Here is a 16,644-nt window from a genome sequence, read left to right on the forward strand (position 1 = left end):
CTCTGACTTGCCATGTGACCAAGGGGAGCTGAATTAGCTGCTCTAAGCTTCAGTTACCCTTCTGGGAAGGGAGGATATTAATACTTCACAGAGGTGTTTAGGCATGCTTCATATTGGGCATATGCTTTGAGGTCATTGGATGAAAGGTGTTTGCATGATGGCAGAGCAGGCTTATTATAGGGTCCTGAGCAGGTGTTCATGTCTAATGAGCTTTTGCTCGCTTATAACATACAGTGCCCTTTGGTGCCCTATTGCCTTTCTGAGCATAATTAAGATTGACCCTACATTTGTGCTATTGACCCTCTCAACCTTTTAAAAACATTCAACATTTTTTCCTATTCTCTCATAGTTTGCGGCAAAGTCAAAGGACAGTAGTGACTGTCGGGATGGGGAGAATTGTTTGAGAAGCAGACAGTTGGAATGCACCCTAGTGGCCAGCGAATCCTTCAGAGCACCTTCAAGCTTGTTAAAGTAAAGCAGAGTTTAATGCGTCTGTGTTTTAAGGGAGAAAGTTTTGAGTAACATTTGCCTGTGACAAATACTGGTGATAGCCAGTAACTGAAACCCAGCTGTTGTAGTGTTTTGGGCACAGCTGGTTTTTATTAATGATGGAATATTTATGCTTGCTCTACAATTCGTGGCTCATTTCCATGTGTATGTCAGAACTTAAATACCCCCAAAGGCAACATTAAGATAACATTAAATATAAATGTGGCCAAGCTAGAAAGGGTGGATTTGGGGGGTATCTCGCTTTTATTTATTGGTGTTGTTTCAGATTACAATAACTGATCACCTTTACACATTGATGATGATCTTTTCCCTTTTTATAATATCTCATAGATTTTGATATTTCTGATAAGGACAAGTGATTGTCACCCCATTTTATGATGTAGAGGAAACTGATGTGTGTATTTTTTTAAAGAGCATTTTTTTTTTTTTTTTTTTTACCCAGCACATGCTTCTCATTATCCGAGAGGCCTGGACTCAATCAAGAAAGGAGCAGAGAAACCACATAATTGAAAGGAGAATGACGGTGGTGCATTCTTGGGATATTTGTGGGAAGGGGATTGCTGACATCAGAAAATGTAGTGGCCTGAGTGTTAACAGCATTGAATCAGCTTTCTGTGTTTCTGTGTATTGAGAATTATTTTCAGACGATATAAATATGGGCCAGGTTTGACATCTTTTATGAAGTTGCCCTGGAAACTTTGATGAAGGTTGTTATAGAAAAGTTCAATTAAAGCTTTCCCTGTTAGGAAGCTAATTAGCGCATCCTTTACTCATTTTAGCTGTCTTCAGGGGCGCCGATTTGCATTGAATTAGTGACATTCCCCCTCATGTGAGAGCAAATTTAAGCTTAAAAAAAATCACAGATGAGGAAAATCATTTTGATTGCCAATTCTAAAGAAATGGAATTTCCTCTGTTACCTTTGGGCTTTTTGTTTAGATCTTTGTTTTACTCTGTTTATACAGTGATCACATTTTAATTTAGCATCCAGTTTTACTTTGTGGATCATGAGTTCTGAACCACAACTTGCTAATGGTAGTTCTCTGTATGAACTAAGGAAATACAGTGGATCGTAATACAGTATTTTATTAAGGTTATAGTCTGTTTCCTTCCATGATTTTCTTGTACCTTTTTCTACCTATCCCCGCCTGTGTGTGTGTGTGTGTGTGTGTGTGTGTGTGCCTATATGTGTGTTTGCCTGAGTACATACATATGTCAAAAGAAGGACAGAGAGAGAGAGAGAGAGAGAGAGAGAGAGAGAGAGAGAGAGAGAGAGAGAGAGAGAGATTGAGAGAGGCAGATTGTTTTCTAAAGCAAACAGTTTTCAGAGCTAAGAAAATATTGATGACCTGCTTTACCCCCTAGAGCATTCTTTTTGCCTGCAGCTGCCAATTAGTATTGTGTGGGGCACTGTGGTAAATTTCTGATCCCGCTGTTTCTGTGACCAGGCTAAGCACTTATTTCTTGGGAACATGAAGGGAAAGGGTGAGGGTGGGGCTAACCATAAGCACTGCCTTCCTAATAGTTTTTATTTTCTTCACCTCTTTTAGGGAAAGAAATACTAGCTTCTGAGATTTCAGGGACATGTGCAAAAGAATAGATGTCCTATAGAGGGATAAAATATAAGGTCTACTTTGAGCCTCCCTTCCCTCCACAGTTTGTAGGAGATGATCATTCTTTATACCTAGTCCCTGATGCTTTTTCCTTGTTGGCCATGCCTGCATTAGTTTCTTTGAGTGGGGCAGTTACTTAGGCTTTCTGACATGTGGCGTAACTGATCTTCCTCTAGTCCTTCCTTGAGAAGGCAGGGTCTAGATTCAGTTCTACAAGGCGACAGAGTCAAAAGAAGTTAGTGGTTTTTGCAGCTCGGCAGCAGAAGGAGGGGCTGCCTCTGTCTTTGGAGAGCGACTCAGGTTCTTTGGCATGAAGATTTGAAACACTGGCTCTTATCCATGCACCTGCTGGATGCCACACCTGCAGCCAGCACCTGAGCCCCACTCCGACACAAAAACCTGACTGAAGGCAAATGGGGCTCCTATCCAGAGTCTGCAGCAAAATGGGGGCTTCAAGTTATGCCAGCATAGCACCAGTGAGAGTTAGATGAAGCCAGTCGTCCTCCTGCTATTGGGGAACTGTCTTAATACTTTCGCGTAGGGGAAACATACTTATGTAGACAGACAGTTGGCGTGCTCAGGGGATTTGGCTTTTTGAATGAGCTTCTCTTAGTTTTAACTAAAATTAATTTAAACAATTTCTGTTGTAAACTGTCTTCTTCCAAACCTGGCAAGAAGTCTGTGGGAGGGTTTGTCTTTTACCTGAATATAGGGCAGGCAGGAAGTCACAAGATTTGGTTTCTGATTCTGACCCTATTGGGGAGCAACAATGAAACCTTGATCTAGTGAGTTAGCATTAGCTATGTGCCCTGCACTTGTGTTTCTCCAGTTGTAAAGTGGAGTTACTCACATCTGTCTTTACTTCCCCCCACAGCTGCTGAGAAGGCTAACCGAAGTGGAAGAACCATTGACTCCTTAGAGACAGGGCTGAGAAACTAAAGGTAATAATGATGTTAGTATTCTATGTCTTTCATACTTTTTCTCCGGTTGTAGCTTCTATCAAAGTCCTTGGGCAGGTCTTATTCACTCTTTACTCCCATATTCCATACACTAAATACATGAGTTGGTGTTTTAGGTACTGGGATAGAAAGAGCGTACCCCATCCTATGTATTCTACCAACTTGCACTTCCATTTCTGGCTCAGCTTCCTGTGATTTCTGCCTGGACTCTTAGAAGTACCAGTGAGGAGAATTGCCTTCTTTTATGTCTCTGAATTACTATTAGGGACTTAGATCCTGAAGCAAGAGCTTCTGGATTTAAATTATATAGAGGAGGTGACCTGAGAACAAGTGAAGGGATCTGTTTAACATTTACAATGTAGGAGTTTCTCGAATGCTTATTTTCTTCGGGGGCCCATCATACTTTCAGCCTTGGTGAATTCTGTTCCTATTTTGTGGCCCAGCCCTCTCTCTTATAACTTTAGCACTTCCACATATACCAATGACTTCCAAAGATATATTTCAGAATGTCTCTGAAATCATGTGGCTCCACAAATTCGGTGCCTTCGACTCAGCTCTCTGCAGATCTCTGTTATACAGAAGTTTTTAGATTAGACCTACCTTCCCAGGACTTCCTGATGACTAGGCTCAAAATATTTGTTGCTTTTTTTCTTCTCCAGTGTCTTCTTGGTACAAGCGAAAGCTAAACACTTTTTTTTAGCTATAGTAAATGCTCACTAAATGTTGGTTAGTGCTAAAACAGCTGTGTACAAGGGCCATAGGAACAGAAAGAGGACAGAATTCGTTTTCTATGCTGAGCAGAATTCAGGGAAGTAAAGAAATGGAGTATGATTAGTGAAAATCTTTGAAGGAGGGGCTGAACCCACTTTTCTGAGAGTTCTGGAAAAGAAGTGAAAAAAAAGAAAAGAAATTGGCCTCATGCAAAGCCAGGGGTATCTCTGGTCTGCTGCCTTCCCTAACTAAAACCTAAAACCCGGGTGACTTTGTATGGTCAAATAGGTGCTCTTTCTATAACACACTGACCATTTAAACAGGTGGCATTTCTTCATATTATATTAAACCTGGTCACCGTTAAAAGTGCTACTCTGATTGAAGCTGCAAATAGAGGCATGTGCACAGACTCCTTGCTCATGTACATTCAGTTTTTTATAGCAACATGCCCATTAGGTTAAAGCGAAGATTGGGCTCTCAAAACGAACAAATTCTGTTCTCAGAAAGTAACAAGCTGGGTCACTAGAACTGAATGTCTTCAAGCTGACGGTCAGATCGTTCCAAGGGCAAAAATGAAAGATGATATAAGCCATTACAGGCCATGAACCTGTTCTCACCCATCTGATGTTCTTACTAATTAGCTTCTTGGCCAAGTGGCAATTTGGGGCAAGTGCATGCAAGCTAGATTCCTAGGGGAGCCCACATTCCACGCTCTGCCATTTCAAAAGGCACTGAGGTCCTCCTCTGCTTCTCTTGGCTTAAGCTTCCCAGTGTCCCCAGAGCCCTGCTCTGACCTGGTGGAGAAACGGGGGCAGAAGAGCATTTTATTAAGTGAAAGAAAGATTTCATGGGGCTTTGCTTTCTGCTACTTTTTTGTTCGTTTATTTATTTTTTTAAATGGCTATTCACAAACATTTGTGCTCCTTGACCCATTCCTTTCACTTGTGGGGTTGTATCATTAAGAAACAATATTATATTAGGATTTAAGATTTCATTAATTTAATTAAGAAAATGTTTTTCTAAAATATAGCAAAAGGTTAAATCACAAACATGTTTTAATGAAATTATTTAGGCCAGCACAAAATTGGGAGTCATTTGACTATCTTAATTGGAAAGTGGGTAAGTGCATCTTGATACACTCATTCATTGGAATATTACATGACCATTACAATATTTGTTATGATGTCTATGCCAAAACATGGGTAAAAGGCTTATAATAAAATGAAACGTAGGATCCCATATTCTGTGCATATTAATATTTCTTTGTGCTGGTTGTAATGGCTCAAACCCATAGTCCCAGCACTGCGTAAACTGAGCAGAATCATTGCCATGAGTTTAAGGTCAGTATGGACTACATAGTTCCAGGTTGGTCTGGGCTACGCAGTGAGACCCTGTCTCTTAAACCAAAACCAGGTGTTTTTCATTGCTTTACACAGGTCTAAATAGAGTGTTTACAAATTTTAACAATGCTGAAGTACTGGATTTCTAAGTGATTTATCTTCTTTATTATAACTATTTGCACACTGTATTTATGTTATTTATAAAAATAAAGTGTAAACAACAATACCATAGTGGGGAAGAGATTGTTAAGGCAGCAAGGATCTAGGTAGATTCTTAAACCTTCTTCCTTTTATGTGTGTCCTGCTTTTATGGATCCCTTGTACTTTTTTGAGGCATTAAGTGGCTAGATGTGGTACCATGGTCTAATGATCCCCTTTATAAATGATGTATATCAGAAGAAAAAAATGGGTGGTAACAGGATTCACCCCACTACTGTGTGTCTCACTGACCCCTCCACTGTCTGCGTGGTAATTTTGTTGCCCATGAATATGTTTGGGTTAGTTCAGAGCAATATAAAAGAAAGTGTAAGTGGGATAAAAAAAAATGACCAATTCTGACCTGGGCACGATGACTCAGGGGGTTAGGGCACCTGCCTCTGGGAAGACTTGATTTCCATATCCAGGATCTGCATGGTAAAAGGAGACAACTGCCTCCCGCAAGTTGACATCTGCTCTGCACATGCACAGCATAGTGAACATGGCCACACCCTGGTGCACACACACACACACACTAAATAAATAAACAAATAAATAAAAATAAAGTAATTAAAATATAATATGTTTTAAAAAAATTAATGTTTTAGAAACAGATTTCTCACATGCTCCTCAGTAAGGGTTGAAAATTTCAAGGCCTTACAGTAATTTTCCAATGTGGTCTAGGCAATGAATGATACAGAAAAGAATTGATGCCCACTCTTCCCTTACACATTACTTTTTGGGGAGGGGGCTTGAAAGATGGGTTTCTCTGTGGAGCCCTGGCTTTCCTGGAACTCACTCTGTACACCAGGCTGACCTCGAACTCAGAGAACTACCTGCCTAGGCTGGAATTACAGGCATGTGCACCACTGCCCAACCCCTTACGAGAATTTTCTAAGCAGGAACAAATGCCTATCCAGTTTGCAAGTTACAGGACTGTGGGGCATTAAGTGATCTCCCAAGAGTTATCAGAATTCTGACCATTGATGGCTTAAGAAACCCTGTAACTAAGATACAAATAGGGACTTTAAATCAAGCAACTTTCATAACATTTTTAAAGCATTCTAGAATAAAAGCTAAGTTGGTATAATAATTATAGCAATAGTTAACTTTTTCGAGCTATTATGGAGTGTCAGGGTCCATGCTTCACACTTTACATGGAATACCTCTACTTCTCTTAATCTTGATCATAATCTTCTATTATGTGTACACCACTGATCCTAATTTCTAGGTGATGCCACTGTTACCTATGCAGGTAAAGAAACGTGGATGAGGTCAATTAACAAAGAACTTAATTCAGGATTTGAACTTGAGAAGTGAGATAATAGAACCCTTGGCCGCAGGGTTTCTACTGTACCCCACTCCCTGTTCAGCTCAATAACATCCTATGCACAGAGCTGAATGTGTGCTCTGGCTTGCAAAGTTTCTTGGGAAAGATAGTGTCTATGAAAGATCAGGCCATTAAGCGGCCCAGCCAGAGAGCACAAGTGAATCTACTGGGACTTCCTGGCTCTGTTGTTGTCAGGTTTATTTATTTGAATGGGTGTTGGGCCTGGATAGATTTGTGTATGATGTGCATGCAGTGTCTGTGGTGGCCAGGAGATGTTGTACGATACCATGGAGCTGGTGCTACAGGCAGTTGTGAGCTGCCGTGTGGGTGCTGGGTATTGAACCCTAGTCCTTTTGAAGAGCATTCAGGTTAATATAACCACTGAGCCATCTCTCCTGCCCAGACTTCTTGCTTTTAATAAGGGTGTGTGTGTGTGTGTGTGTGTGTGTGTGTGTGTGTGTGTGTGTGTGTGATGTTTTATTTACAAAGACATAGTCACAGAAATTTTGACCTGGATGCTTTCCACTTCTCTGGAAATAAAATATGAAGTAGATTGATCCGAATTTGGCAGAGAAACCAGTTTTCTAGACTAGGTTTTCCATCCTTGTTTGTATAGTAAAGGGCAGAATGGAAGGAGGAAGTAGAAGAAGGGTTAGAAAGAAGACCTAATAGGCTTATTGCAAAATTCATTTGAAGGGCAAAAATATGGTTTGTTCTGGCCACCTTGTAATGTTGATTTTGTTGGGTCTTGGCTTGGGAAACATCTGAGCTCTCACTAATGTGTTTGGCTCACCTTCCAGGTATATGGGGAGAGGTTCATAGCTCCAAGTGGAGCAAAAATTTTGCTGCCTTCTTATTACAGAGGAGCTGGATATATAGATTTATACTGCATTTTATAAAACAGAGCTAGGCATTTCCATTCTTTTCTGGTCCACTATCCTCAAAGGCACTCTGTGTCTTCAAGAGCAACAAGGTTATTTTATTGATTGAAGATGATGTCAGATCCCTGGCAGTGGCATGATTAAAAGTGTGGGCAAATTAAAGGTTATGTAGTTCCTACTATTTCGGTTCTTCGGCATGAGACAAGGAATCTTCTCTTTCGTTAATAGTGTCATGTTTTTCCTTAGCATGCTGATGGACATAAGGTTATCAAAAAAAGAGACATAAGCTTGGGAGAACTCTGTATAATTTCTGTTTGTTTGTTTGTTTTTCTCCTGAGATGACTTGCCTTCCTGTAAAACAGAAACCAGAACCATGTGGTAAGGAAGTGGGAGAACACAGTGTCTCATTGGTATTAGAAAGTGATTTGGGGTCTGAAAAAGATGTGGAGGAACTTGAACAAAATTAAGGGAGTGGGGGAAGAGATTTTGGCCAAGTAAGTTTTCTCCAGTGAAGATCAGGGAGGCAGGAGAAAGCCAGTCTCAAATCAGCATGAAGAATCTCAGTAGTTCTGGAGGAAAAGCCTGTGATGCCTTTCCTCCAGGGGCTCCTCTTTGAAAGCCTAGGGCCATTTTCTGGTTTCCGTTGAAAAGCAGACACTTGTTTTCTTCAGAGTAAGACAACAAGAGCATGCTGGTTATTTACCAGAGTTCTACTCCCAGTCTCACTTTGACTCCAATTAAAAGTTGTTTCTCTGCTTTGCACTGAAGGGGAGACACCCTCAAATAATTACCTTGCAGATTGGGAGCAGTTTTGCTTTTGATCACGATTATACTTTGGACCAAAACAAGATGGAAAGACAAATTTCCGGGTTTGTTCACTCCATATCTGCTCGTTTAATTTTGGCAACATTGCAAGGAAATAATGCTAAATTAATCACTGTGTGGTTTTGTGGATTTTTTTTCAACTTGAGAATTTTGGAAAAGCTCCCAAAATACAACGATGCTCGTGTGTTTCTTCTGCATTGCCATGCTTCTCACAGAGCCTCTGGTGTGCAGTAAAAGGGTTTTTTTTTTGTTTTTTTTTTTTTTGTTGTTGTTGTTTGTTTGTTTCTTCTTTTTTTAAAGTGATACGAATGAGTCATGGCTAGGCCAGGATGTGGTTCATGTACAACCTTACCTAAACACAAACTCTTCAGTTTTACAGTAGCGTTGGTTGGACTTGAAGGGAGGTTTAGAAGGATTCAAAGCAGAAACTCAATGAAAATGATCTCAAATGGAAATAAAATGGAGTAGACTCCTTTTGCTGAGACCCTGTGTCAGAGGAGGTGCTGAGAGGGCAATCTGAGGCATGTTCTGTTGTGTTTTGAACCCAATAGGCTGTATGGCTTTCCTCCTCTTGCAAGGGTGATTGGCTGTTAATCAGATTGTAAGCTCAATGAGAGCAGGAACTATGTTTTGTATGTCTCTGTATGACTCATTGTGTCTAGTACGAGCCTGGCAAATGTCTGGAATGCTCAATCTTCAATAAATATTAAATGACTTGGCTGAAGTTTGTTTTTCTTCTGCCTGGCCGAGGCTGTGGCAGTAGAGTCAGGAGTTTGATATTCAGTGGTCTTTTTTTTTTTTTTTCCGGACTCTGGATCTAACTTACGATGTCTGCCTTCCCTTCTGGTTGTAAGTTAGTTAAATTCACAAATCTATCCTGCTACTGACACCAACTGAATGTTGTTTCCCAAGGTAACAGTGGTTGTGGGTATTTACCACCATCTAGGGTTCCAACAGGCATGGCTTTCTAAGGCTGGGAGACTTGAACACAGCAGCACTTTCCAGGGTCACTTCTTAGTCTTTCTGTCCCATTGGAGACTGGAATGACCTCCCGCACACACCTGCTGCACAGTGAGCTCTCATTTCAAAGCCACTCATTTCAAAGCCAAGCAACATGGGACAAGACTTTCCCTTGGAAGGAGTAGTTTGTTTAACTGCTGGCTCATGGTGGCAACTTAGAAACGACATTTTGATTTCTCCCTCCCTACCCTTCCTGAACATTTCAGAGTGACCTGTGGTTGGACTCTTGCCGGCGCTTACCCTGAACCTGAGTGTTAGGGGAGAGGGAATCTGCTGCTGCGGTTTCTGGAGCTGCCCATAAGCAAGAGTTCCCTATCCTCATCAAGGCTTTAAGCCTAAAAGAAAGTAGAAATAGGTATGAACCGTTGGTGTGCATATATGTGCGTGCACATGTCTGTGTGTGTGTGTGTGTGTGTTTGTGTGAGTGTGCCTATGGGTGGGTGTGTATTTGTGTGTGTTTTTTTTATTAAATTTATTTATTTATAAAGGATTTCTGCCTCCTCCCCGCCACCGCCTCCCACTCCCCCCCTCCCCCGATCAAGTCCCCCTCCCTCATCAGCTCAAAGAGCAATCAGGTCCAAGGAAGTCCAAGGACCGCCCACCTCCATCCAGGTCTAGTAAGGTGAGCATCCAAACTGCCTAGGCTCCCTCAAAGCCAGTATGTGCAGTAGGATCAAAAACCCATTGCCATTCATTGTTCTTGAGTTCTCAGTGTGTGTTTGCAAGTGTGTATGTGTGTACGTGCTTGAGCACACGTGCTTGAGCAGATGGGACCTGCGTTTGTGCGTGCTGAGCCACAGGAGCACATGCCTGGGAGCCTATGTGTGTGTGCTGGAGGACGGGTGTGGCATGGGAGGGGGTGGCATACCTTTGAAGGTATGGGGTCTGGGACAGCTCAGTGTCTACATTCTCCTGCCTTGTGGGAGAGGGTTAGAGGTAATATTTGTCTTAACTACAAACATTCTTGTTTCTACCTTTTTTTTTTGCTAGAAGAAAAGAATTTGGTAGTCATCTGTCCAATTTCAGGCAACAGAAGAGATTTTTCAATTTGAGTCTTGAGTCCAAATCTGGGAACCACAGAGTGTCACAGGAGTGGAGAGGAATATGATTACAGGCTAAGTTAGGTAGCCTTTCGGTGGTTAGCTTACACTTTCCCCCAAAATAGGGATGAGATACAAAAAGAGTTGGGGTTTTTTTTTTGAGCTGGGAATGTAGCTCAGAGGTAATGTGCTTGCCTAGCATGCCTGTGACCCTGAGTTCCATTTCTAATATCACAAAACAAACCCATCAATAAGATAATTATATATCCGAATAAAAAAATGATAAAACGTGCTTTTGGGGGGGAAACCATTGGGTTAGCTCATTCCATAGAACAGTTGGAAGGCATGTAGTGATAGGCATCAAGAAGGAAGAGAAGCCAGAGGCTGAGCATGTCCATCTGCTGTCCCCATTCTGGATGCCCTGCAGCACTAAGGAAAGGGATTTGCAGAGAGCTGGGGGTGAGTTACTGTCGAGATAAAGACCTGGTAGGTAGAGTGCGGGATTTTCATGTGGAAACCCAACACTCAGTAGATTGGCCCTTACAGTGACTTTTGTGTGACATGTCCATGCACACCAAGTTACTTCACACTTCTACAGTGAAAATCTCATGCTTTAGCACTGCTGTTTACGCTCAGTGTTTAGCAGGACAGATTCTTTCCAGAGTCTTTGAGTGTCTGGTTAATGGACATGCACAAGTCAGGAGTCAAGAGGGAAGGGGTGGTGCATGTGACTTGCCCTTCAATTTTTCAGATGGGGAAACAGAAGTTATGAAAAGAAGAGCACTGGCTTAGGCTACCTTGGATATTGCCGTAGTCTTTTGACGTGGATCTTAATTTGTGCTGCTGCTGTCTATTTGACAAGATCCATAGTAACTCTTTAGAAGAGCTGATGGAGGTGGTCAGGGCCATGGTCATCATGTTGTTTCAGAAGGATGGACTTGGATTTTTTAGTTTCTAAATGTCAGAGGTTCTTCCCCCTATCCACTTGTCCTACCCAACACCAACAGCAAGCTGCCTTAATGTCTCTCCTTGATGGCCTAAGAGAAATGCGTCAGTAATACTTGTTCAAAGCTATTTTCTTATTAAGTAATGGAGCATCCAAAATGGATACTAAAAAGATGTTTTTAAGATTATGTTTCAGAGTTATAGGCAATCTGAAAAAAAAATGACATTGAGGCAGGGTTCATTTATGCCTGTGCTCGCTAAGCTCTCTTTCCCTATTATTTGCGTAAGTTATTGTTTTGAATTTTATTTTTCCTATATTACATGCTGAACTTATTCATAAATCCTGTTTAGGGGGTAACTCTGCCCACTTCTCTGTCTCTACCTCCATAGCATAACATTTCTATTTTTGATTTAAATAGAGTAAAGAGAGATGAAACTTGAAAGGGTCTTAGAAAACTGCCCGCTCTGACCGTCCTACTTGACTCCTCCTTGCTGGCCCACTCCTTTTAGAAAGTAAGTCAAGATTAGTTAGATCATGGTAAAAGAGGTAACCACTTTTTGACCTAAATGTTCCTCAACCTATCAGTGCTAAAGACAAGAAGCATGGAATTAATCTACGATTTATGAATGCAATTCCTCTGTTTTGTTTCTGTAATGGATTCCTCCCCTTCAAAAACACGTTTTCTTCCCCTTTAGAGGACTGATTAATCCATCACCTGGATGTTAAGCTTCCTGTTTCCCCTTCCCAGGTCAAGGGCAGCCCAAGTGCCCAATTTCTCTCTCTCTTCACAAAGCAACGCCAGCTATAGAGATGAGAAATTCTGAAGAACAGCCAAGTGGAGGAACTACGGTATTGCAACGCCTGCTTCAAGAGCAGCTTCGCTATGGCAATCCTAGTGAGAATCGTAATCTGCTTGCCATCCACCAGCAGGCCACAGGGAATAGCCCCCCATTCTCCGCTGGCAGTGGGAACCCCGGCCCTCAGACCGACGTTTTGAGTCCCCAGGATCACCACCAGCAGCTCGTGGCACACCCTGCTCGACAAGAACCCCAGGGCCAGGAAATCCAGTCAGAAAACATCGTCATGGAGAAGCAGCTGTCCCCTCGTATGCAGAATAATGAGGAACTGCCGACCTATGAAGAAGCCAAGGTCCAGTCACAATACTTCCGGGGCCAACAGCATGCTAGTGTTGGCGCTGCCTTCTATGTCACAGGAGTCACTAACCAGAAGATGAGAACCGAGGGACGCCCATCAGTGCAGCGACTCAATCCTGGGAAGATGCACCAAGATGAAGGACTTAGAGACCTTAAGCAAGGGCATGTCCGATCCCTAAGTGAAAGACTAATGCAGATGTCACTGGCTACCAGTGGAGTGAAAGCCCACCCACCTGTAACCAGTGCTCCCCTCTCCCCACCACAACCCAGTGACCTCTACAAGAATCCCACCAGTTCCAGTGACTTCTACAAGGCTCAAGGGCCACCTCCCAGCCAACATAGTCTGAAGGGCATGGAACACCGAGGCCCCCCACCAGAATACCCTTTCAAGGGCATGCCATCCCAGTCTGTAGTGTGCAAGCCCCAAGAGCCAGGGCTCTTCTATAGCGAGCATCGCCTGAACCAGCCAGGGAGAACAGAGGGGCAACTGATGAGATATCAGCACCCCCCTGAGTATGGCGCAGCCAGGTAAGAGTTCCCTTTCTATCATTTCCTGGCCTCATCCCCAACCAGCCTCTCTTGCTGCCTTTTGGGAAAGGGAAGGAATGGGCAGGTGCTTGATATAACAAACTTCCCAGTGGCTGTAGAGAAAAGCAGTGCTTCATTTTAGTGTTGATGTGCTCTCTTGTCTCCTGGGATTCTGGAAGAAGGGTCATTGTTTCTAATCTTGTGAGTTCTTAAAAGGCTTTCCTTAAGCAATAGAAGCAGGTTGTCTTGGGCTTTAATAAGTCTGCCACATTGTGTCCCTTCCATCATTCACAGTTCACGGCCGTGTGTGTGTGTGTGGAGCAATCTGTTTGTTTCCTGTTAGTTGTACTGTCTCAGAGAATTATTGTGATACTTTTTGACACTCAAGAGCCAGGCAGATACGATTGTTGGTGGGAGAAGAATTATATACATGTGCTGGCTCAGAATGTTCCTTGCCTTGACCTTCAGAAAATGTCTTGGGGGGGGGGGTGCTTCTTGGTTCTTCTGGAGAGAGCTCATTAGGCAGCTGCCTGTCATGTTTTTAAGCATCTAGGTTAAATTCACATTATCTCTGTAGAAGTTCTTCCAGATACTAAAAATCTATGTGCAAAACTATGCCCAACCCTTCCGTTTTATACCTTTTGTTCTTCCTAAGTATATTTCTTAATCATTCAGCACCCGTTGTCATTTTTACTATTCACCCAATCCTGATTCTTTTTTATTGGTTATATTACTACTCTTTGGTACAATTGGACATGGTGCGGGGGAACGGTTAAACAAAGCCAGCAGTGCAGCAGTTACGCTTGGCATCCTGACCTCTTACCAGGTTTAGGTAATGATGGGTATCCATAAGGTTTGAAGCCCTAGGTGGCTCACAGTCCAAGACTGTGATCTCATTGGTATCTTCCTCGCCTCGTGTCTATTTGTTCATTTGGGAAAGAACCTCCTGGCTTGAAGTTGGTGAGTCAGGAGGTAAGGCACTTGGGGTGGAGTAGGGCGGAGGTAAGAGAAGTTACCTAGCATTTCCTGGTATTTCTTTTCTCCCCTCCAGGTCCTGATTTTTTTTTCTTGACCAGAGGCAATTCATTTTAGGCTCCTCCCCTTGCCTTACTGGTTTAGGATTTTTCTTTTCTCCTTAACCCAGGGTGATTTCTTAACCCTTTGAAAGTTCCTCTGAAGTTTTCAGAAGGCAGGAGCCTGATTTTTGATAATCATCTCAGGACAGAAAATGGGATAAGAACGGGGCCCTTTAGCTTTCAACTACTACAAGAGCCCAACTCCCATCTGCCCAGTGAAATGGAAGACCCAGGGAGGGCCTGCACTCTTGGACTGCATAGCTTAGTGGAAATCCATTCAAGCTAGGAAAATGTCAAGGAAGCCTAGGGCTTTTGTTTTGCTTTTCCCACCAGTATGGAAGCATTGGAGGCACTGTCTCCCTTCTGGCCCGTGGATGGGCTACTGATCTGTTGCCTTGTGGAAGAGTGTGTTGGCTAGGGTGTGGAGCTGAAGCCAAAGCCCCAGCTCAGCACATGGCCCGCCTTCCCAGGAAAGCTATTTTCAGAACTCATTCACCAGTATTGTTTGTGATCTGAAATGACTCCCACAGTGTTTGAAGCTAGATGGAAAAGCTCTTTGATCTGCCTAAATAAATAAGGGGACAAAGAGGGGTTTTTCCTTCCCATACTGATTAAACAACCAGAGAAATTAAGCTGCACATATTTTATAGGAAGATATGTATCTTCTCTCTTTCCTTCTATATTATCTGTGGATCTCAATTCATGGCCCTTGAAACAACAAAGCCTATGCTGACCTACCTTTGTTTTTGTTTTTTGTTTTTGGTATTTTTGATTTTTGTTTTTTGTTTTTTTTTTGTTTTGTTTTGTTTTTTTTTGTTTTTTGTTTGGCTGGTGCTGGGCATCAGCAAGCGCCCTGCCCTTCCGAGTTCCGCCCCCAGCCCTTGAGCAGTATTTTAACACACTGGTAGGCTCTAACAGTTGCTTCTCTGCAGGACAGGAACAGAATATTGATATGCTGGACGAATAATAAAATTGCCTAAGCTAGAGGTTTTCCATGTAAAGTTTGGGTATACATCCAACAAATTCTATCTCTAAGCGTTTTGCATGCCCTGCGTGGGGGAGTGGCACCTATTGAAGGATCTTTGGCAGGCGGACGCAGTCGAACAGCTTTCCAGAAGTCTTCTACTTTTCCACGCTGACACCTTTTCCTGCTTGATTTCCTATATGGCCTGTGAATATCTTCCCAAGTAGCTGCAGCTCGCAGAAAAATTAAAAAAAAAAAAATAGAAAGCCTACTTCTTAATTTTGAACCCGCAGATGACAGATCAGGATAAAATGTCAGTTTTTCTGAAGAAAGTGCCCTTAGAAAGGAAACGCTGCCTTCATTTGCCTTGAGAGAGTCGGTGAACTGTTGATTTGCTGTTCAAATGAACACAATGTTATAAACAGTCCTTTGATTACTTCATCATCCCCATGCCCTCCTCCCTCCTTAGAAAAATAAATAGCTTGAATGCTCAGAGCTCCAGATGGGGAAACAAGGCCAAACCATGAGAAGAATTATTAAATTTCTAAATCTTTGTCTGAGTACTGAACTGTTTTTTTTTTTTTTGTTTTGTTTTGTTTTGTTTTATATCCTGGGCTTATACACCGATCAAGTGCTTTTAAAAAATTAAAATAATTTCTGTTTATATAGCAGCCACCCCCTTTCAGGTGTTGAAATCATGCCCAGATCTGAGGTTCCTTGAAATGCTTGTTGAACAGAATCTCAGGGTGACCTAAATCTGTAGCTCAGAACAGAGCTACTTGTACAATTGGAACGGTCTGGAATTATTCACAAGCTGTTCCACGATTCACAGTCACTGTCAGAGCCTGGGAGAGGCACCCTTTCTGTGGTGAGAAGCCAGCTATAGGTTGCTGGTGGCACCTGCTCTGGAGAGGGAGAGGGAGAGGGAGAGGGAGAGGGAGAGGGAGAGGGAGAGGGAGAGGGAGAGGGAGAGGGAGAGGGAGAGAGAGAGAGAGAGAGAGAGAGAGAGAGAGAGAGAGAGAGAGAGAGAGAGAGAGAGAGAGATGCCTATACTCATTATACTCATGTGGGCGCATGTGTGAGTGACTGAAGAGGATGGGGACCCTATAGAGGTAGCAGGTGGGAAGGTCTGTATTTGCTAGGGGTGTGTGTGTGTGTGTGTGTATGTTACTTTCCCTTTTTGTCTTTACAAGCTCTTTTTGAGAATATATTGACTCTCTCAATGCAGGTTTGGGGAGCAGCTTAAGTTTGGTGAGTGGTCTCTTCCGTAGATAGCCAGCCAAGTCCCCTCTTCTTCAGATCACTAGTAGCCCGTGAGTCTTAAGGAGTTGGATGTTGAGAGAAGGAGCAGAGGGGCAGATCGGATTGTCCCTGGATCATGTGATTCTACTGTCTCCTTGGTGGCTCCTTGTTCCCAGTTAGTTCTCAGTGGGGAGTGTTTGGAGATGCTGTGGGGTGGAGGAGCTCAAGAGTGCACTGCCTTCGCCTTGGCCACTTTATTGCTATCATTACTTTTTCTTTTATTATTTAGTCTTCAGTGTGTTTTTGTTTCCT

At 42.7% G+C, this 16,644-nt stretch overlaps 1 protein-coding gene across 2 annotated transcripts in view; it reads left to right on the forward strand.

Annotated features, from left to right (window-relative positions):
- LOC121444027 (angiomotin) overlaps positions 1-16,644 on the forward strand; it is a 62,290-nt gene that overhangs the window by 5,243 nt on the left and 40,403 nt on the right. For both annotated transcript variants that reach the window (XM_041645755.1, XM_041645756.1), the window contains exons 2-3: positions 2,996-3,062; positions 12,117-13,050. In XM_041645755.1, the coding sequence (XP_041501689.1) occupies positions 12,179-13,050 (872 nt within the window). In that variant the 5' untranslated portion in view covers positions 2,996-3,062; positions 12,117-12,178. The remainder of the gene's footprint in view (positions 1-2,995; positions 3,063-12,116; positions 13,051-16,644) is intronic.

The sequence above is a fragment of the Microtus oregoni genome, unplaced genomic scaffold, assembly GCF_018167655.1.
Source record: "Microtus oregoni isolate MIOR12 unplaced genomic scaffold, Mior012 000116F_ref0000321, whole genome shotgun sequence".
Classification (NCBI taxonomy): domain Eukaryota; kingdom Metazoa; phylum Chordata; class Mammalia; order Rodentia; family Cricetidae; genus Microtus; species Microtus oregoni.